The 21,648-nt window shown below is 43.5% G+C and overlaps 1 protein-coding gene across 1 annotated transcript in view; it reads right to left on the bottom strand.

The window, feature by feature from the left end:
• MPP4 (MAGUK p55 scaffold protein 4) overlaps window positions 1-19,328 on the bottom strand; it is a gene marked incomplete at its 5' end in the record, with an annotated part of 39,248 nt that extends 19,920 nt beyond the window's left edge. The window contains 11 exons of the mRNA XM_082630491.1: window positions 1,179-1,196; window positions 3,412-3,476; window positions 6,249-6,445; window positions 6,898-6,969; window positions 8,563-8,648; window positions 10,056-10,137; window positions 10,796-10,927; window positions 13,332-13,412; window positions 15,551-15,628; window positions 18,267-18,388; window positions 19,241-19,328. Coding sequence (XP_082486617.1) covers window positions 1,179-1,196; window positions 3,412-3,476; window positions 6,249-6,445; window positions 6,898-6,969; window positions 8,563-8,648; window positions 10,056-10,137; window positions 10,796-10,927; window positions 13,332-13,412; window positions 15,551-15,628; window positions 18,267-18,388; window positions 19,241-19,328 — 1,021 coding nt within the window. The remainder of the gene's footprint in view (window positions 1-1,178; window positions 1,197-3,411; window positions 3,477-6,248; window positions 6,446-6,897; window positions 6,970-8,562; window positions 8,649-10,055; window positions 10,138-10,795; window positions 10,928-13,331; window positions 13,413-15,550; window positions 15,629-18,266; window positions 18,389-19,240) is intronic.
• Window positions 19,329-21,648: the final 2,320 nt, after the last annotated feature.

Genomic DNA, 21,648 nt, shown 5'->3' with positions numbered 1-21,648 from the left:
ATCTGTACTCTCCAAAAATGCATATATATGTTGAAATCCTAGCCCCCAGATGACTGTATTTGGAGATGGTGCCTTTAAGGAGATAATTAAGATTAAATGAGGTCATAAAGTTGGGGCCCTAATCCAAAAGGACTGGTGGCCTTAAAAGAAGAGGAAAAGAAACCACACTGATCTCTATCTCTCTCTCTTTCTCTCTCTTCTCCCTCTCTCCCCACACACTTCTCCCACCCCGCATTCACAGAGGAAAGGCCATGTGAGCACACAGAGAGAAGGCAGCCATCTGCGAGCCAGGAAGAAAAGTCTCCGCAGAAACCAACCCTGTCAGAACATTGATCTTGGACTTAGAATCCCCAGAACTGTGAGAAATAAATGTCTGTGGTTAAAGTCACGCAGTCTGTGTGATCTTGCTATGGCAGCCTGAGATGACAAAGACAGTGGGCTTGTCACCCAGCAAGACCGCAGAGACCCAAAGGCCTGTCCATGTTCCTCCCCCTCCCCTTTCCAATTTCAGGGATGAAATGTGGATGGTGGCAAAGGGGACTGCCCTTCTCTCTTCTTTTCCCCTCTCCACAAGCAGACAGCATCTTGCTTTCTTGTATGTGTGTGCGTGTGTGTGTGTGTGTGTGTGTGGCATCATAATGAGTCATCTTGGTGTCTGAGCATGGAGAAGGGGAGAGGTAATAACTGGGGGCCCCATTTGCCCCTGATGTAGTGCCCTTGAGACAGAGAGCAACTTTAATCCTGACCACTGCTGTTTGCAACTTCTGACAGTGCTCTTACCTTATCAATCTTTTCATCCACACAATGGGAACAATAACAATTTCATCACAGGGTTATTTTTAGACATTGTGTACAAAGCAGTTGAAACAAAACAGAGGATCAATTTCACAGCTTTCATTGAATTCTTACCATGTGCTGTGTTAGATTCTGGGGCTGCCTGTAAATGTTGGTTCTCTTTTCTTTTATTCGTCTCAGTGTTAAGAACAATTACACAGTGTGTGTTCTTTTGACTGACATCTTTTTATAAATTAGGGTATTAGTGATTAGCACACTACGAGGCACACAGGAAGAGCTTAATAAATAGCTGAATTGAAATTGAAGTGAATTAAGAAAACTATAGGAAATTTCTAGGAGGCTTTGGAGATGAGTTTTTTTCCCCCACAAATACTATTTCTTACCTTCTTCCATAGAAATCGCTGGGTACAGAAAAATGATTGAAGCAGGGGAAAAAAGAGAGAGTGAGCACAATAGTTTATGTTATAGTTTATCAGATTAATTTACCTACAGTAAGAAAAGCAAAGTGCCAAAATTATTCTCTAAAAATTCAATGGAGATTTAGTAACAAAATGATAAGTGAATATCCTATAGAAACAAATAAATTTATGAGTCTTGTTGGAAATGGGATCTATCTGCTTCTGGCAAATCCTATTCCCTTCTATCCCAATAAGCTCTGTAAGAGTTGCATTCTATTCAGTTCTGAATTAATGCACTTATTATTTATTCATTATATTTTAGGAACTCAAATCTTGAATGGAAAGAAGGAAAGAGAGAGAGAAAGGGAGGAAGAAAAGAAGGAAGGAGGAGAGAGTGGAAGGAGAGAGAGAGAGGAGGGAGGGAAAGAAAGAGGGATGACAATTACAAGTGCATCTTCAGTACATAACTTTTTAATAACATCTGTAAACTAACACACGCCTGGAAGTTTTCAATAACTCTTGAGTAATAAAGTTGCCTATACATCCTGAGTAGTAACCCTTTCTTGAGATTTTTTTTCCCATGGTAACACTCAGGCAGAACAGAAAGATACAAAATAATATTTATTTGCAATATCACCTACTACAGTTAAAAAGAAATGACCTGATAGTTTAGAAAATGATGTGCTCCATCAGAAACATCTCTGGGGCTTCCCTGGTGGCAGAGTGGTTAAGAATCCGCCTGCCAATGCAGGGGACACGGGTTCGAGCCCTGGTTCAGGAAGATCCCACATGCCGCGGAGCAACTAAGCCCGTGAGCCACAACTACTGAGCCCGTGTGGCACGACTACTGAAGCTCGTGAGCCCTAGAGCCTGTGCTCCACAACAAGAGAAGCCACCTCAATGAGAAGCCCCCACACTGCAATGAAGAGTAGCCCCCGCTCGTCACAACTAGAGAAAGTCTGCATACAGCAACAAAGACCCAATGCAGCCAAAAATAAATTAATTAAATAAATAAAATTTAAAAAACAAAGAAAGAAACATCCCTGTGAGAGGTGACCCTTTAACTCAGTGGCTCCATACTTGGGGTTCCTGAACTCAGAAATTTGTAAGGATAATAATATGCGGCTGCAAACTCTTTTCAGGATGGACTTTGCAAAATCCTAATAGAAATGGCACATAGGCTATGCAAGCAAGTTAGATGTCAACCTGTGGCCCTACTAGTTATCAGATATTAGTTAGAAGCTTAGTTAGTACTTTCACATGCCTTTGATAAATGAAATAGGAAAATGGGTTAAAGAAGTACTTCAATCTGGTTTGGTAAACAAACTTTTTCAAAGCACAGGGGAAATAACTAAAATATCACTATGAAGATTATATCATGACAAATGTTTCTGATAAAATGTCAAGTTAAAGAAAAAAGATAAAAAGTAGTATTGTAACTGTTACTGTAACCATGTAAAATATGGTTCTGTAACTGGAAGACAGTATGAAAATATGGTCAGTGTAAAGGACTTTTAAGAGTGTTTTCTTTCAAAAATGTCTCTATAGTTGTCATCATATCTTTTCAAGGGAAAAAATAATTTTTGGCTTAGAGAATTGAGAAGTAAAGTGGATGAGGACTCTCCATGGGCAAATCTATGTTTACTTTACTGCCCTCCCAGCCTCCTGTCCATGCCCCTCTCCCTCTCCCTCCTCCTGCCAGAGAGCATTTCAGACGGTCCTTGATCAGCAGGTTCTAGCTGGGCTCTGTGAACTACTGACACCCTTCATTAAGGCAGTAAGTCGTTCACAAGCATTCGCCACCGTGAATCCCTCTGCTGACCATTCCTCCACCGCCATCTAAAATACTGTGAAGTGAACAAGCTACACTCATTAAATAATAATTCAGTCTCATGTTTACTCATCAAAGGCACACATACTGCGCCGCTCTGCAGCCTTGCTTGCCAGTAGGTGTGTAATGTATGGACTAGCTGCAGACACCTCAGGGGACTTCAAGCCGGGGAGTGACCACAAGAACATTTGCATTTTCACAAACTGAAAACTCTTCTAAATCCAAAGGAATGAATGTCTATGGTAGGATTTCAGATGGCTGCCAGGAGGCTATCTGGGGTATGGGGACATTTAAAGATCCTCTGTTGGGCGGGAAGCCAGCCCTGGGAAAGAGGGAGCTGCCTTTCTCGTGATGCACAGGCTGCGTTTGAGGTGTCAGCACACTCACATATGGTGGATTTGAGGTCGTTGTGAGGTTGATATGGCCGAGACCACCAGAACTCCCGTTGCTTCCTATGCAAAAAGAAATACACTGTGAGAAGGAAAAAAAACAATTAATCCAGGTTAACCCAGGTGAAATAGATCCAGGATAGAATGTTTCCTAGAATTCTGTTGCTTCCAACCAAGTGAACAAGGAGATTTCACCTCCAAACACACTGTCAAATACATTCTCCAAATGCATGGCCTTTCTTATCATTCTTTCCTGCCTCACAGCATCTTTTCAGAGTCACACTGACTTAGGGTGAAAATCTGGCCTGAGACCACTAGTGCACATGCCACAGAGCTTCACTGCATGAGCCATGGCACCTGCCTCTCTGGCATGTTAGCCCGCTCCAGCTGGTCTCAGAATTCTCACCGCATGTTCTGGTTTCCCTCCCAGGCTGTGATGCTCCCTACAGTCCCTTTAGAGCCACATGAATTTCAGTTCCTTCCGTTGTCCTTTATTTGTGTGCTGCTAATCTAGTAAACCTGCCATTTCTGTGTGCTCCTTGCAAGACCCCCACTTGGAATCGCCTTGCCACTCTCTGCTCTGAGACCATGAGGACTAATCTCATTAGGGCTTTATCCCTGTGTGTGTCCTCAGGTCATCCCTTATCCTCTGCACTTTAATCCCTGTAAGGCTCCATCCACCACCTGCCGCTCCCTGAAGCCCTTTCACACACCCTCTGGAACTGGCAGTAAATCTCCAGCGAAATCTCTCAAACCTCCTCCTGCACTTTGAGTGAGCCCTTCACCTTCTTGTTCTAACTAAACCCAGGTCCCCCTGAGCTCACTGCTCCCCTGCCTCTTTTGAGAGGTGGCTCTTTCCTCTCCCACTCCCAGTGGCGTGTGGGTAAACCAGCCCGGGGAGATGAATCCTCATGTGCAGCTTTGCAGATTTTTCTAGTGTCAATATTCCCATTGGAGCTGATTTCAAGCTGCCACCCCGATGTCACCGACCGTGGGTGTGAGAAGGGTGCACACAGGCTCTGTGAGCTGGCTCCAGCACACCAGTGCATGAGGCCCTCACTCCATGGGCCCTGGAGGTGGGGTCTGTGTCCTGCTTCTCCTGGCCATTTCCAGACTATATCCCTCTTCCCTAGACGCCCTCACTTTGAAAGCCATTTCCCTGACTCTTCTGGAAGCCATTCTCAGATTATTCCTGCTAACTCCCATGCTCTTAACACTGCTCTGTCAGAATGCATGATGATCTTATTAGGCACAAAGGTGCCCCTTCCAACACCCTGGCCTCTTGGTTCCTTGATCTCCTCTCTTCCAATGACCTTCCAATGACCTCAGCCACTGCATCCCACTATCATACCCTAGGCCTTTCAGTACCCAAAACTACAATCTCTATACAATTTCTATTTCCAGCATCCCTTTCTTCTACCAGCACCTCCTATCTTCCCAACCCCAATAATCTATCAACCCCATAGGGACCTATAATCCATTGATCTGACTTCCTTGCCACTGACCCTACCCTGTCACCTCCCTCCTTAACAAGCTTAAATGTCATGGTCTTTCATTAAAATCACTCCCTTGTCCCTCTCTTGATTTACTGTTAAATCTGACTCCCTGTCTAATCTGGCCCTGCCCCCAGGAAGCTGACCAAGATCACTATAAATTTATGACCTTTAACCTTAAGTGGGCCTTTAATGCTGATGATACTGTATTTATCTAACCAGTTTTCTCTCCAGTTCTCACAGAAACTTTTCAAGCTTTCTCCTCTTTCCTTCCCAATATCTCCTACCCACCCTTACTCTCAGCTTATGACATTGCTTATTCCACTGAGAAAATAAGAGCAGATGGAAGAGACCTTCCATAAACTCCCGCCATATCCCTCGCCCTGTGCCCACACACTCTGGATTCCCTACTGCTACTGTTACTGTGGGTGAACTGTTCCTGATCCTGTATAAGGCCAACCCCTCTATTTATAGGCTCCATCACATCTCCTCCTGCTTCCCCAAGGACAACAAGAGCAGCAATATTCCCTTCTTTCTCCTGTATCATAAAATTTTCCCTCTCATTGGATTTTCCCCATTACCATTATCTACCCTATCTAAAAAAGTTCTCTCATACCACTCCACTTTCCCCTCTAGCTATTTGTCCATTGTTCTGCTCTGCTTTATACAAAATGTCTCAAAGGATTTTCCATGCTCATTGTTGTCAATGTCTTCAAATCCCCTTTTACTAAGATTTTGGTCCCACCTCATCCACTGAAATTGCTTTTATCAAGATCACCAATGACTTCTGTTGCTAAATCCAGTGGTCAATTCTCAGTCCCCTCAGCAGTGGTTGACATAGTTGATCAGGACACTCTACCATCTTGATTTTGGTCTGTCTCATCGGCCACTCCTCAGTCTCCTTTGCTAGTTCCTTTTCTTCTTCGTGATCTCTTAACATTGGCTGAGTCTTGGACCTCTTATTCTATTTTCTTTCTATCCTTAAACCCTTCCTTGGACCTCAATAGCACCAAGGTGATAGTGGAAAGTTGAGATTCAGTAACTGAGCTTTCAACTCAGCCTTGAAAGATTATAGAAGGAGTCAGAACTACCTTTAGAAGTTTAATTTAGCTTCCCAAGTACTCTTCTCTCTTTTCTAATTGATACAATTATTCTGGTCCCTTTGGTGTTTAAGATGTTTAGAGCATATTGACAAGTTGACATTTGGATTTATAGACCAGTGTGTGTTCATCTATCTGCTTGTCTCTCTTTCTCTCATCTTAACTGCAATAACAGAAGCCTGAGAAAACGTTTTGTTTCCTGATGGCTCGGTCTTGAGTCCAGGAGTAATGACTTTTCTTACCTCTTCAGAAGGTGCGTAGAAGGGATTAGGCCAGCACAGGTATCAAGGTCTGAGATTTTCCGGGCTTGCCACCAGAGGGCATCATTCTGGTCCACAATCTGGAGGATGTCCCCCTTCTGGAAAGGCAAGCCGGCATCCATGCAGGGGATGGCGGGATCCTCCTGGGGCCAGTACTCAGTCATGGCACGAACATACACCTGACAGTAGGTGCATAATGACACCTCAGAAGAATCCTTACCGCCGGGTTGTTAAGGCTTAAAACCATCTCTCCCACTCTTCCACCTACTGGTGCTATCTTTCCTCTCTATCCTCACCAAAAAGAACTTCCTTCTTGAACTGAGTCTAAGAGCCATGAAAAAAAAAAAAAAAGTGAGTTTGGGAATAGAATCTTTTAGCTCTGAGAAGTTTTTGCTCAAATGCTCACCATTCTTGATGTTACTTCTTAACTTCTTGGTACCCCATCTCCTGTTATTGTATTCATTTACTGATTTGCCTCTCATGTCATCAGTATCGAAAAATATGCAATACAGTATTGAACAAATCTTCAATACATTATAGAGGATAGTAATAAGACACAAAGTACGCCATGATAGTTATTGTTATTGGGGGATTTACTGTGTGTGGGTATGAAGGCTCAGTAAATTCTTACCATCTTTTGGCTATTAACAGGAGGGTCAGAAACTGGAACCACCTTGAATATGATTGTGCCACGAGACATGGCCTAGAAAATGTCAGAGGAAAAAATGACAAATCGCAGAGTTCACTGGGTTACTAGGGCTTGGCAGACAGAAGTTACAATTCAATGTGTGCAGGTCAAATGGTGCCATCTCCCACAGGGGCTTTTACAAGGGCTCAACAGCTAAATATCACCACCCAGAAATGGACATTAGGAAGAAATTTAGCTTCATTTCTGTCCTGCTGTGGGATTTCCAGGATCACTGGTCTATTAAAACCCACACTGAGGCCTGGCTTCTTGCAGGGACCCTCCATCTCACTGCTGCCAGGACACCACACTCAGCAAGGTCTTATTCCCACAGGCACTAAGGAAGGAGAGGAGCTCTTGGTCTGACTTTCCCTCCTCATATCTCAGTCAGTAATTATTTCCTGAGTACTGATTTCTGCATCAGGCAGCCTAGTCTTATGGGGAAGAAGATAAAGGGCGCCCAAGTCTTCTGGGGGGAACTGACGTCTCCAAACTAATGGTGGAGGAAACAGAGAGCCTCTTAGTTTGATGGGAGAGGTAAGAATCCCCCTGTCACACACACTGTGATGGGCATTGGAGATCCTAGAGATTAGCAAGAAAGATCTCGGTCTCACTTGGGAATTTCACAGCCCCACTGTCCTGGCAACTCCACAGCTGGAGCCGAAAGGGCTGAGGTGGAGGCATGTGTGTCTGTGACTGACAGTCCTTTAAGCTCCCTGTGCAGTATCTTTTATACCACACAGAATCTTGCGTAGTGGTTTGCAAAATATTTCGGTGCTTGGTATACTCCTTATAATACTCTTTATATAATACTCCTTATAATACTCCTTATATAATACTCCTTATAATACTCCTTATATAATACTCCTTATAATACCACTCCTCCTCTCAGTCCCTGAGGCACGTCTATGAAAATCTAGAGTTCCCCCAAGAACCCAGTTTGAGAACCACTAGTCTATGTAATATATAATAATTGACCTCAGGTCCCACCCTGGGGGTGTACATGGGGGGAGGTGGGCGGGGAAAGCTGCTATGGCTACTGATAGCTGGATAGTGACTCGGGCGATGGTTTGAAGAATGGGAATGGGAACTGAAAAGAGTTACCAGAAGCTCATATAATCAGGTCACACTGCCATTTCAACCACAAGGACAGTGGCAGGGCCAGCAAGGATGTCCCCCTCCCCATATGCTGCCCTCTGGCGACTTCTTTTCTACGTCAAAGCTGCCTCAAGGAAACTGCATAAAAATGTAAGGGGAGCAAAGGGTGGTTTGCTCAGGTTCTGACACTCCTCCACAGTCTCCCTCTGCCCACCCCGGGCTCAGTTTCCAATGGAGGAACCCAGGTGATGAGGGACCTGGGCTGGGCGGACTGACAGGCTTCCTGAGGCTGAAAGAGCAGCTTGTGAAGGGAGGTATCCAGAAGGGGCCAGATCACCTGAGGAGGCGAATGGGGGAAGGCAGACGAGCTGCATAGAAACAGACAAGTTCTGGGGCCTAGAGAGAGGAAGCTGCCTAGCGCGACCCGAATCCCCCTCCAATTACAGTGCACACACCATGGGCTGGACGTAACGTGGCACTGAGTCATGGAGAAGGCGAGGAGGAGACTTTTACCAGAATATGGATCACTTGCTCAGGGTCCAGTCCTTCAACTGAAACTCCATTCACTTCCACCAGTTTGTCTCCAGCATATAACAAGCCTAGGCAAACAGGAACACAAAACAAAGAAGGGTACAAAAAACCTCGCAAAAATGGCGGTAGCCAACCCAAAGCTCCTTAACAAACTCGCTAAGCCAAGCAGGCTCTGACATCTTAAATTTTATTGCGAAATAATAATAATAAAGCAAACTGGCTATTCCAATTTACACCACCACCAAAGTGCATGAGAATTGCATTTTTCTACCTTTCCACCAACACTGGGTATTAACTGGTGGTGATATTTTTATTTTCACTAATCTGATGTTGTAAAATGGAACTGGAACTCTGGTAAGAAGATAACACGAAAAATAAAGCTGTCGGGGTCATGCGAAAATGTCAGATGAAAAGGAAATGGGGGGTATTCTTCAAAAGAGAAAATGTGGAGAAACTTGAGGGTTAAGATTGAGGCTTGAGAAATATGAGGTAAGACAGTGCAGATAAGAAGCAGGATGAGGCTTCCCTGGTGACGCAGTGGTTGAGAGTCCACCTGCCGGTGCAGGAGACACGGGTTCGTGCCCCGGTCCGGGAGGATCCCACATGCCACGGAGCGGCTGGGCCCATGAGCCATGGCCGCTGAGCCTGCACGTCTGGAGCCTGTGCTCCACAATGGGAGGGGCCACGGCGGTGAGAGGCCCGCGTACCGCAAAAAGTAAAAAAATAAAAATAAAAAGAAGCAGGATGACATCATGGAACAGAAACCAAAGATGATGAAAATTTTAAGAAAGGTATTGTCAACAACATCAAATGTGCTGCAGGAGTAAAAATAAAACTGAGGCTGACAGAAGGGCCAGTGGACTTAGCAGCTAGGAAGTCCCTGGGTAACTTCTCTCAGAACGTTGGGGTATGAACCCTGCACCAGGTTTCCAGGGTCATGGGCAGTGAGGACACAGACCGCAGGTGCAGAACAGCTCGTTTCAGAAGCACAGTGATGAAAAGAAGGAAATTTGGTCCTCTGGTAGAAAAGGCAAGCAACAGGTGTTTGAAGACGGGGAAGAGAGATGCCTCTTTGAACACAGAAGGACCAAGTGAAGCGTGAAAGTTGGGAATATAGAGTGAGGTGGACCTGGACTTGAATCCTGACTCACCCTGTGAAACCTCGTGCAAGTTAGGTGGTTAATCTCTTTGAGCCTCAGTTTCCTCATCTCTGTGATAGCATGATAATACTTACCTTGTTGGGTTTACATGGGAATGTAAACTAAGGGAACATTAATTTAGTGCCTAGAATGGAGGGACTCAGTGAGGAAGGGCAATGGGACTTCTCTGGAATATTCCTTTCTTCCTTCTTAGTAACCAAGCAATAGAACTTATTAAAGCTCAACCTCAGTTAGGAAAGAGGGGCTTCCCTGGGAAGATTAAACAATCATTCCCTGTTTTCCTGGTCACGCTTGCACCCTGCTGCTCCAGCTTACCACTCCTCTCTGCCAGCCCACCATGGATGACTCTGGCCACCAGGATGTCCCCTGTCATCTCATGGCGCTTGATGGTAGCTCCCTGGGGAGAGAGTACAGTAGAACCCCTTTTTACCTAACATGACCACTTTCCTGAGGGCTTCCCTCAGTGTCACTCTGGTCTTTCAACAAGGGTATTCATACCAACCAGGGCCATACATACTGTGCCATGAAAAAGGAAAGGCCATTCAACCTTGGTCTACCAAAGTCTATATCCAACCACATAGACATCAAAGAATATTGAGATCCTTCCAAAGGTAAAGAAAACTCCCACAATTACAACCTAATCAAAGGGATTATGCTTAGAAAATCAAATTAATGCCTTGCTTAGCTTCCCCTTTATAGAGGAAAAAAACATAGGCAAATACATTAGAACAGAGTAAAATATATGTATATGTCACAGAGCCAAGTAATAAAATAAAATAATTACTTATGTCTCACAGATCTTAGAAAACAAAAACACTAAGCAGAAATCTTCCCTGGTGAAAACATTACAACCTGTAATGTGTTTGAAATCACAGGCAAAATTCATTGAGATACAGTTTAGCCATTATTATCATAGATTCCCTCACATTTTCTGATTGCCTCACACTACATCTGTGACTACAGACAAGAATATTGCCCAAGTAATTACTAGAGATAACTTAGTTCATATTAACCCTGGAGTAATCCTAAATGAAAAGGTAAAATGATTTCCTTACCAGGGGCTGCTGGTTTTTCACCAAGCAAACAATCCTCATTGCTTCCTCGCTCTCAGGGATGTTGTCTGGCAGTGGAGGGAGAAGAGGTTCAAAGTCTTTCTGAGCCACGGTGTCATGGGCACTGAGCAAGGCCTGGGAACAGAGAAGGAAAAGGGGAACAAACGTCATACATAGGACACACCCACCTAGAAGATGCTGACTCAACACTATGTGAGATACAACAACAACCAACACGTACGTGCCAGGCATAGTTCTAAGTGTTTTATGTGGATTAACTCAATCTTCACAATAACCCTGAGTCAGGTATATATTTTTTTTAATTTTTTAAATTTATTTTTATACAATTTGTAAAGGTTACTTTCCATTTACTGTTATTACAAAATAGTGGCTATTCCCCATGTTGTACAATACACCCTTGTAGCCTATCTTTCACCCAATAGTTTATACCTACCACTCCTCCACTCCCATATTGCCCGCCCCGCTCCACTGGTAACTGCTAATTTGTTCTCTGTATCTGTGAGTTTGCTTCTTCTTTGTTATATTCACTAGATTGTTGTATTTTTTTAGATTCCACATGTGATATTATACAGTATTTGTCTTTCTCTGTTTGACTTATTTCACCAAGCATAATGCCCTCCAAATCCATCCATGTTGCTGTAAATGGCAAAATTTCCTTCTTTTTTATGGCTGAGTAGTATTCCATTGTATGTATATATATATCACATCTTCTTTATCCATTCATCTGTTCATGGACACTTAGGTCGCGTTCATATCTTGGCAATTGTAAATAATGCTGCTATGAACATTGGGGTGCATGTACCTTTTCAGATTCGTGTTTCTGGTGTTTTCGACATATACCCGGGAATGGAATTGCTGAGTCATATGGTAGTTCTATTTTTAGTTTTTTGAGAAAACTCCACACTGTCTTCCAGAGTGGCTACATCAACTTATTGATACAAGTGTTCTCTTTTCTCCACATCCTTGTGAGGCAAGTATATTTATTTCCCCCATTTTACAGATAAGGAAACAAGGCAGAGAGAGGGTAAGCAACACATAATATATTCTTTCATTTCTGATAAACTGTATTCTGTCACATTCTCATTTCCTGGAAACCCATGTAATCCACGGTGCTCCTATAAACTTGAACTACAAAACAACTATTGTAATAGTTTCCCCAATTAAGGTAGAATGAGGAGCAGTAATCAAAACATCTTGATGGTTTAATTATCAGTGACACTTAAGGGCCCATGCAAAACAGCATGAGAAAAAGTAGTCCTCTACTTTTAGGGTATGATCAAAGAGTTCCTTCTCATGGCTCAGTATGTTAAATTTTCATTTCACGAGATGGGGAAGTAGTCATTCTACAGCCCTGCCAGAGACTGGTGGACAGAACGTTGTTGGAACTCAGAGAAAATTCTCTAGGTTTATCTAGTGAAATAAAACTTTTTTTAAACATCTTTATTGGAGTATAATTGCTTTACAATGGTGTGTTAGTTTCTGCTTTATAACAAAGTAAATCAGTTATACATATACATATGTCCCCATCTCTCTTTCCTCTTGCATCTCCCTCCCTGCCACCCTCCCTATCCCACCCCTCTAGGTGGTCATAAAGCACCAAGCTGATCTCCCTGTGCCATGCGGCTGCTTCCCACTAGCTATCTGTTTTACGTTTGGTAGTGTATATATGTCCATGCCACTCTCTCACTTTGTCACAGCTTACCCTTCCCCCTCCCCATATCCTCAAGTCCATTCTCTAGTAGGTCTGTGTCCTTATTCCCGTCTTACCCCTAGGTTCTTCATGACCTTTTTTTTTCTTAGATTCCATATATATGTGTTAGCATACGGTATTTGTTTTTCTCTTTCTGACTTACTTCACTCTGTATGACAGACTCTAGATCCATCCACCTCACTACAAATATCTCAATTTCATTTCTTTTTATGGCTGAGTATATTCCATTGTATATATGTGCCACATCTTCTTTATCTATTCATCTGATCATGGACACTTCGAATAAAACTTTTTGACTGATAAATTCCATTGCTCCAAGTGCAGACATCCTTTTAAATTCTAATTTGTTGATAAATTGATCTCAAAATCTATAAGTACTATGAGATAGGTTTCTATTCTGCAATCAAATGTTCTTCATATACCCCCAATAGAGCTAATCATTGTTATACTGTATTTTCCAAACACCTTCACACACTTTATTTGAAACTTAAAATAACTTAAGATGTATGCTACCTCGACTGTCCCCCCCCCAGAATTTTAGAGGAACAATGGCTTTCCCGGGGGGAAAAAGACACCATGGGAAGTTCTGGATGCCTCCTTATAAATAGGGCAGGCTTGTCTCCATGACCAGTGAGATTATGCCAGTCACGTCCAAGTTCCACATTTTTAGGTACAGTCTGTTGGTCACCCACATACGGTAATAGAACATCTATTCAGAAAGCACATATTCCAGCACATTTATTTCTCCTTCCCAACTTTGTCTATGTGCCAGATGGTTATATCTTGTCCATTTTAGCAAGCACTTGCCTTTAAGTGTGGAGCCTGGAGGATTTGTCTCAGCTCTTGGATCTCAGGGGACTTGGGGGTTTCATGTAATATCTTCACTACCTGGTTGGTGGAAAAACATACATTGTGAATTTTTTAACAATCTTTGTCACCTGGTTAACATCACCTAGGTTGGATAACAGGTATACTGACATAATATTGACCTAAGAAAAGCTGTTACTGAAGCCTTCTTTTTCATCTTTAAAGTCAGGGCTTAGAGTCTTTCCTTATCATTAAACTTCATTACAGCAGGTAGAATCCAAGATTTGGGGTAGATCTAAACAACAGTGCCCCAGTCCTGGCACATCGCAGGCTTGGAGGAAGAACAAACATAATTTTGTAATGTCATATGTGCCAAGGCAATATCCCTCTAGTGGCTCTAAGATAGCTGTTTGCTAATGTGAATGCTTTACAGGCAGGTTAAGGTATCTGAGTTCTCCAGGTATAGGCTCAATTACTTGGAGAACCCAGGTAGCTTAATCCTATGGGATGTTCCATTCTTCAGTTGCAAAATGAAATAGTAATTTGTATTTTAGGGCTTATTATTTGATTAGCAATTTTAATGTTTGTTGCAACAAAAAAGTGCTAGACAGAATAAATTCTGATCTCTTTGCTTTGATTTAGGCATAGACCTGCTTTCTGACAGGACATAAGCCCTTTTAAGACTTTAACCAGCTACATGAATCTTCAGCAGTCAAGCACCATCACATATTGTCAAACGAAAACAAGCACTTTAGCAAGCTTCACCTTCACTCACTGGGGTTACAACTGAATAAAATATCACGTGTGTGTTTCCCTGTGGACATCTGAGATCCGTTCAAGTTGTTGATTACTGGAGCTGAGGTTAGAAGTTTTTTTTTTTTAATTTCTTTTAATATGGACAATAAATAAAAACAAAACAGATTATATTTATGCATCCATTCAGCAAATATGCATTGAACATCTACTGTGTGCTAGGCACTGTTTTGAGTGATGCAAATAGAGCACTGAATAGGCAGACAAAAATCCCCAGTCTCATGGAGTTTACATTCTAGTGAGAAGCCACAGACAATAAATAAAATATATAAGTAAAAGAAGTTTATTTGATGATGAAAAGAGTTAAGAAGAAAAATGAAATAGGGAAGGTGGATAGGGAATGCTATGAGAGGATTGCAATTTTAGAGGGGGTGACCAGGGAAAGCCTCCATGAGGTGACATTTGAGTGGAGACTGGAGGGAGATGAGAAAGCAAATCGTGTGGCTATATGGGCAAGGGCGTTACTGACATAAGGAATAGCAAGTGCAAAGGGCCTGCGGCAGGAGCATGTCTGGTTCAAACAACCACAAGGGGTTCAACTGGCTGGAGCAGAGTGAATAAGGGAGAGAATGGTGAGTATGACATCAAAGAGGTAACAGGGGCCACCTTATGTTTGACTATGCAAGAATTCTGATGTTTACTCAGAGATAAGTTGTTGTAGGAAGAGTTTGAGCAGGGAAGTGACATGATTTAACTCATCTTTAATCAGAATCTCTTTGGCTGCCACGATGGGAATAGACCACAGGGGAGCAAGTGTAGAAGTGGGCGACCAGGTAGGAGGCTACATCGCAACTATCCATGTGAGAGACGATGATGCCGTATATTAGGTGGCACAGCAGAGGTGGGGAGATTCTCGATATGTTTTGAAACTAGAGCTGACAGGACTGGGTGTGGGTGTGAGAGAAAGGAAAAGTCAAAGATGACCCCAGAGGTTTCAGCCGGGGTACTGCAAGAACAAAGACGTCCTTAGTGAGATGGAAAAGGCTGGGGTAAGAGCGGCTTTGGGGATGGGAGAGCCAAGAGCTCCGCTGGGGACATGTAAAGTTTGAGGCCCATTAGACATCGCAGTAGGATGGGATGAGGCAGAGGACATCAGAGCCTGCCGTCCAGGAGCCCAGAATAGGGATGTAAATTGGGTATCATTAGTCGGTCAACATTACCCTCTTTCTAGGGGTAATTAGGTCCATGGTTTAGGGGAAAAGAGGGAAATGCACACAAGCTAAAAATGTGTCTTGTTGGTTTTAATCTGGGGAGATAGCAGGCCTTCTATTAAAGCTCAATTAGAAACAGTTATCAGATGCATAATCACCAACTGAACTTTTCCATTAGAGCATTTAAACTAGCACTATGAGTAGAATGGTATCACGTGAAAGCTCTACTATTCTCTGGATGAAAAATCACCTCACCTCGTAGGATAACGCCTGGGCGTGGGGTGTGGCAGGAATGAGCTTCTTTCCTTTAAATTCCTGGAGGCAGTCATAAACCTGCCGAGGGGCAACGAAGAGAGAATGACATACTGAGGGAAGACTCGCCCAGGGGAGACCCAGCCTGAGCAGTGGCACAAGCAGCTGGGTGGCATGTGTGTTGGCCTTTAATAAGGTGTCTCTAGTTGTCCAAGCGAAATGAACTCAAGACTGGTGGCTCTAACGCTTCAAAGGCTTAATTACTGGCTGCCACTGGAAACTGTTCTTCCCCAAACAATATCATTGATAAAAAGAAAAGTGAATTTTACTCTTGTTAAATTAAGTAAACCTGGGTTTTCCAGGCTTGAGGCCAATAAGGATTTGAAGCCAGAGACCTGTGGGAACTTCCAGGCTGGGTAGCTGCGTAGGGCATGGGTTAGGGGCTCAGGTTCACCAGGGGATCTGAATGAGGGGCCGGGCACACTACACATGCTTATTTGTACTCTGTGCTCACCTTCTGTTTCCTTTCCTCCCTTACTTCTCCAGTAAAAGTTTGTTTATAAAAATTCCAACTTTGGGGCTTCCCTGGTGGTGTAGTGGTTGAGAGTCCACCTGCCAATGCAGGAGATCCGGGTTCGTGCCCCAGTCCGGGAAGATCCCACATGCCGCGGAGCGGCTAGGGCCCGTGAGCCATGGCCGCTGAGCCTGCGTGTCCGGAGCCTGTGCTCCGCAACGGGAGAGGCCACAATAGTGAGAGGCCTGCGTACCGCAAAAAAAAAAAAAAAAAAAAATTCCAACTTTGTCTTTGTTGACCCTTAGGAATTGTTTTCCATACCAGGACCTAGGGTTGGGCTGAGAATACCAAGGTCTGACTAGCTCTGCAGTGCAGACCTTAATCTTAGTTTAGAAATCTAGTTTCTCTTACAGTTGGAGAAATGAGGTCCAGGAGGTCAGCTCAGCCCTGCCTTTCTCCATCTGGACCTGGGATGGCGGGGCTTCCTTGCTCTACCTCAGTGCCCAAGCTCAAGTTTACCTGGAAGTGATGAAGGCTGGTGGATTGATGCAGGGAGCACAAAGCCCAAGCAGCCTACCAGTGGTAGCAAAGGCAATGCCTTTAGTGGCATTCATAACCCTGTGTTAGCTTCCCAGGAGGAAAAAGTGCCTGGTAGAAATCAAGTAGTTTCCGCCAAAGTTTTTGTTTGTTTGTTTGTTTTTGCGGTACGTGGGCCTCTCACCGCTGTGGCCTCTCCCGTTGCAGAGCACAGGCTCTGGACGCACAGGCTCAGCGGCCATGGCTCACGGGCCCAGCTGCTCCACGGCACGTGGGATCTTCCTGGACCAGGGCACGAACCCGTGTCCCCTGCATCAGCAGGCGGACTCTCAACCACTGCGCCACCAGGGAAGCCCATCCCCCAAAGTTTTATTCAGATATAATTGAGATAGAACATTGTGTAAATTTAACGGGTATGCCATGTTGATTTGATACACGTATATGTTGCAAAATGATAACCACGATAAGGTTAGTTAACACCGCCATCACTTCACATAATTACCACTTTGTCTGTGTGTCATGATAACGTGTAAGATCTATTCTCTCAGCAAATTTCAAGTATGTAATACAATATTGTTAAATATAGTCACCATGCTGTACATTTGCTCCCCAGAACTTATTCATCTTGTAACTGGAAATTTGTACCCTTTGACCAACATCTCCCTATTTCCCCTCCCCCTCGTCCCTGGCAACCACTATTCTCTCTGCTCCTATGAGCTCCACCTTTTTAGATTCCACACACAAGCGAGATCGCACAGTATTTGTCTTTCTCTGACTTATTTCACTTAGGATGATGTCCTGAGGTCCATCCATGCTGTTGCAAAAGGGAGGATTTCCTTCCTTTTTATGGCTGAATAATATTCCATTGGACATCCAATGGATGAAATGAAATCACTACCTAAAAAGATACCTGCACCCCATGTTCATTGAAGCTTTATTCACAATAGCCAAGGCATGGAAAAAAACGCTGTGTCCAACAATAGATGAATGGATTAAGAAATCAGGTGTTTTAAAACCAGTGCTGTGATGAGTACCTCTTTGCTCATGCTAAGTATGCTGCACTTTTTTCTTATCTTAAAGAATATAGTATTAACATGCATCGTAAGGCTGACCACATTTCACTTAAGTGAAGGAAACATCCTCCAAAAAATAACTTCAAAAGGATCTTTCTTAATAATAACATTTGCTCAGAAGAACAAAATTATAGTCAGATGCTATTGTATAGTGCATGAAATTTTAGCCAAATTTTAAAAAAAGAAGAGATCTTCAGAGTAAGAAAAACTTAAGATACCTAAACAGAGCTGTAGACATTTCATGTCCTCATTTATGAAAACAAAGAGGAATGATTTTTTAAAGCATTTTTATTTGTCCTGAGTTGGCCTCAAGGACAAAGGGTTGTAGACAGCTGCTAAGGGTGCTGTCTATGGCCATTTGTGGTGGCTGCTGTGTGACCCCAGGGGCCTCTGGAAGAAAGGGAGTTGGGGGCAGAAAAGAGAGGCGCTGCCATATTCTTTTCCAGCCAAGTAACTTCCTTCCTAAGCTAAGAGGTTGTGTAGCTCTTCTCTGAACTTTTTCCCAGTTGACATTTCCTGCCAGCTGACAAGCAACACTGTTGGATGAGTAAGTTCTGCTCCCAAGGCTAAGGCTTCTGAGCAATGGAGCGCTCACCTTGAGCAGAGCCCGCAGCCACGGGGAGTGAAGGAGGTCGTACAGGAGACACACTCCGTTCACGTCTCGGCTGTAGAACAGATTCAGCTCTTGTAGCACAAGCCTCAGGATCCGGGAGATACCTACAAACGGGAGAGGGCAGAGATGGGGTGACGGGTGGAAAGGCAGGTGTAAATGTGAAGGACAATTCAGACCTCTGGGAGGTGCCAGGGGCTCATGAGGAGAGGAGAGGACACTGGAGTTAAGGCCCAATACTCTGGTCTAGCCCTGTTCTGTCACTTACTGTGTGAACTTCAGAAAGCCATCCAACTCTCTGGAACCTACTTTCCTTGTGGCAAAAATGAGAGTATGTTAGCTTCCCCATAGGGCTGTTGCCAACTTTAGATGAAATAATAGATCATAGTATAGAAATGAAAGATTTTATGAGAGCAATATTGCTTTCCCCTCCCCAGTCTTAACAGTCTCTGGTTTATTCCAGAATTATCTAGTTGTTTCCTGGATCCTCCTTCTCTAATTCAAACATGCAACCATGTGTATTTACCCTTTATGAAAATTCTTATTGAAAAACTCTCCTAATAGGCCTTTAATACATATCTCAGGATTCCACTATTAAAGGGACTGGACAGAATTTAGTAAATGCTTGGTTGCTTTTACAAGTATTTTCATAGAAATCCTATTTGTTGCAGTGATATTTTGAATGTGAACAAGTTGTGAAGTTCTAAGGCAAAGTAAAACATCCTGGGGTAGGAAAAAAAGAGATTCTGAATCTACTGTGTCAATTTCTTTCCTTCCTGCCTTGAAAATTGCTTAGACTTATCACTAATAGATGCAACAGGACACTTCAAACTGTATGACAAATTCCTTATAGGAATCACAGAAAATCTATCAGAATTTCTGCACCTAAATTGGATCACATATTTAGAGGGATATTAAAAGAACCTTCTGGTCTAGAAAAGGAATCTGGCACCACATACCATTCTCTGGATTGGTTACCGTAGAAAGCTTCTCGTCCTTCTTGTCCTGGCTGTCTGGTGGGTCTGCTCCTTTGTCTGACTGTATCATGCTCCCTTCCCAAGCTTTCAGAAGGAATTCAGAGCTAGGGAGCAGATCAACAAACAGCACACAGCTCACTGAATCACACTGGCCCCGCAGCTCTTAGTACCTATATAGGCACATATTTTCAACAGCATTTATTGAGCAAGTCAGGCACTGTGCTACATACACACCAGGATCCACATCGAATAAAACAGTCTTGTCCTGTGGCACTTCCTCTCTAAATTATCCATCACCAGCTGTGTGAACGAGAAAACTATTACTTCATGAAACATTCCTTCTACTCCCCTTTCTTAAAACAAGTGACAAATAATGTCAGTTTGTTTATTTTCCACCTCTTTGCCTAGTTGATTTCACCATCATTCAGAGATCAGAAGAGCCTTCCCTGGCCTGACTCCACTCAGGTGCCCTCTTCCCTCTCATTGCCCGTATAGTTCTTCATGGCACTGATCACAGTTGCAAAAGTGATGGGTTACTGCTGAGGATACTCTTAGGGTTTACTTTATATATTGCTTTAAGTAGGTTTAGTTTCAAGAAACAGACACCCCAAATAATAGTGGCTTGACAGAGTAGAAGTTTATCTCTTGCTTATGTCAAAGTCCAGAGGCAGAGCAGCCCTGCTCCATGAACTTCTCAGAGAACAGGCTCCTTCCAGCTCACTGCTTTGCCCGCTTGGGGTGTGGTGGTGTTCTTATCTTCCTGTTCCAAGATGGTGGCTGGTGCTCCAGCCATCACCTCTACATTTCAGCCAGCAGGATGGGGATTAAGAAAATGAGGGCAAAGGGGACATGCTCACTGCTCTTTGAGAAAGTTTGACAGAAGTTTCCCTACACAATGAGAAATCACCTCAGGCCCTGCAAATTTTCAAATGTCCCACTGAACGTTCATGTTGCTGGAAAAACAACAACAACAACAAAAAAAAAACACCTTATAATTATCTGACCCCAGAACTCAACTCCTCTTTACATATGAACACAAAGAATTTTAACATACACTGAATTTTCTGGAATGCTGCTACCTTAATTGAGGAGTGAATTTACTTCAGTTTGCTTGGACTTTATCAAGTTCACCATTTCAGAAAATCAGGTCATTAATGGTTAAGCTGCTCAATGTATAACATGTCACTACAACACACCACCATCAAGCCATGGCTGTATCTCTGTCTGCATTCGAAGCTGCTGAGTCCCTGGTGGAGTTTCTTACAGGGGCAAACATGTGTTACTTCATTATATCTTTTGGTATAGTGATATCCCATATTTATAAATCAAAATTTAGATATCTTATCAACTACATATGTTTAATTTCTCTTTTTTATTATTACTAGGGCATTATATATATGGATTTTTTTTTTTTTTTTTTTTTTTTTTTTTTTTTTTGCGGTACGCGGGCCTCTCACTGTTGTGGCCTCTCCCATTGTGGAGCACAGGCTCCGGACACGCAGGCTCAGCGGCCATGGTTCATGGGCCCAGCCGCTCTGCGGCATGTGGGATCTTCCCGGACCGGGGCACGAACCCGTGTCCCCTGCATCGGCAGGCGGACTCTCAACCACTTCGCCACCAGGGAAGCCCTGGATTTTTTTTTTGAAGTTTTGTGTGTCTTAGTCTGGGTTCCTCCAGAATCAGACACAGAGCAAGGATTCTAGTGAGGTGATTTGCTTGGAAAGTGATCTAGAACACTAGTAGTAGAGTGAGGTATTAAGGCCGGGCAAGGGGAAAACAGCCGGTAAAAAGTACATCAAGTAAGTAACTGCTCTGGGCCCTACGGAGCTTCATCCCATGGAGGAACAAGGGACAAGGGAGTGGGGATATTTCTACAGCAACACTGCCAGACACGGGTTGAGGGCTTTCCCCAGAGAGCATTACTTCTGGTCCTTCCAGCCTGCTACATGTGTACTTTCAGATAGAGAGTGTAGGTATCGAATGCACCAAAAGGGATATGGGTAGGGCACCAACAGCATTTGTCACAGGAGAATAATAAAGGATAAATCAGGATTTCTTTTTAAATTTTATGTTATGTATATTTTTATCACATTTGAAAAAACGTATCAGTGCAATCATTTTTTTTAAAATTTATTTTATGTTTGGCTGTGTTGGGTCTTCATTTCTGTGCGAGGGCTTTCTCTAGCTGTGGCAAGCCGGGCATCGCGGTACGCGGGCCTCTCACTATCGCGGCCTCTCTCGTTGCGGAGCACAGGCTCCAGACGCGCAGGCTCAGTAGCTGCGGCTCACAGGCCCAGTTGCTCCACGGCATGTGGGATCTTCCCGGACCGGGGCACGAACCCGTGTCCCCTGCATCGGCAGGTGGACTCTCAACCACTGCACCACCAGGG

Source organism: Mesoplodon mirus (assembly GCF_964341445.2).
Source record: "Mesoplodon mirus genome assembly, chromosome: 8".
Taxonomy (NCBI): domain Eukaryota; kingdom Metazoa; phylum Chordata; class Mammalia; order Artiodactyla; family Ziphiidae; genus Mesoplodon; species Mesoplodon mirus.
Note: the sequence above shows the minus strand (reverse complement) of the source record. Positions and strands in the feature narration are given on the sequence as shown.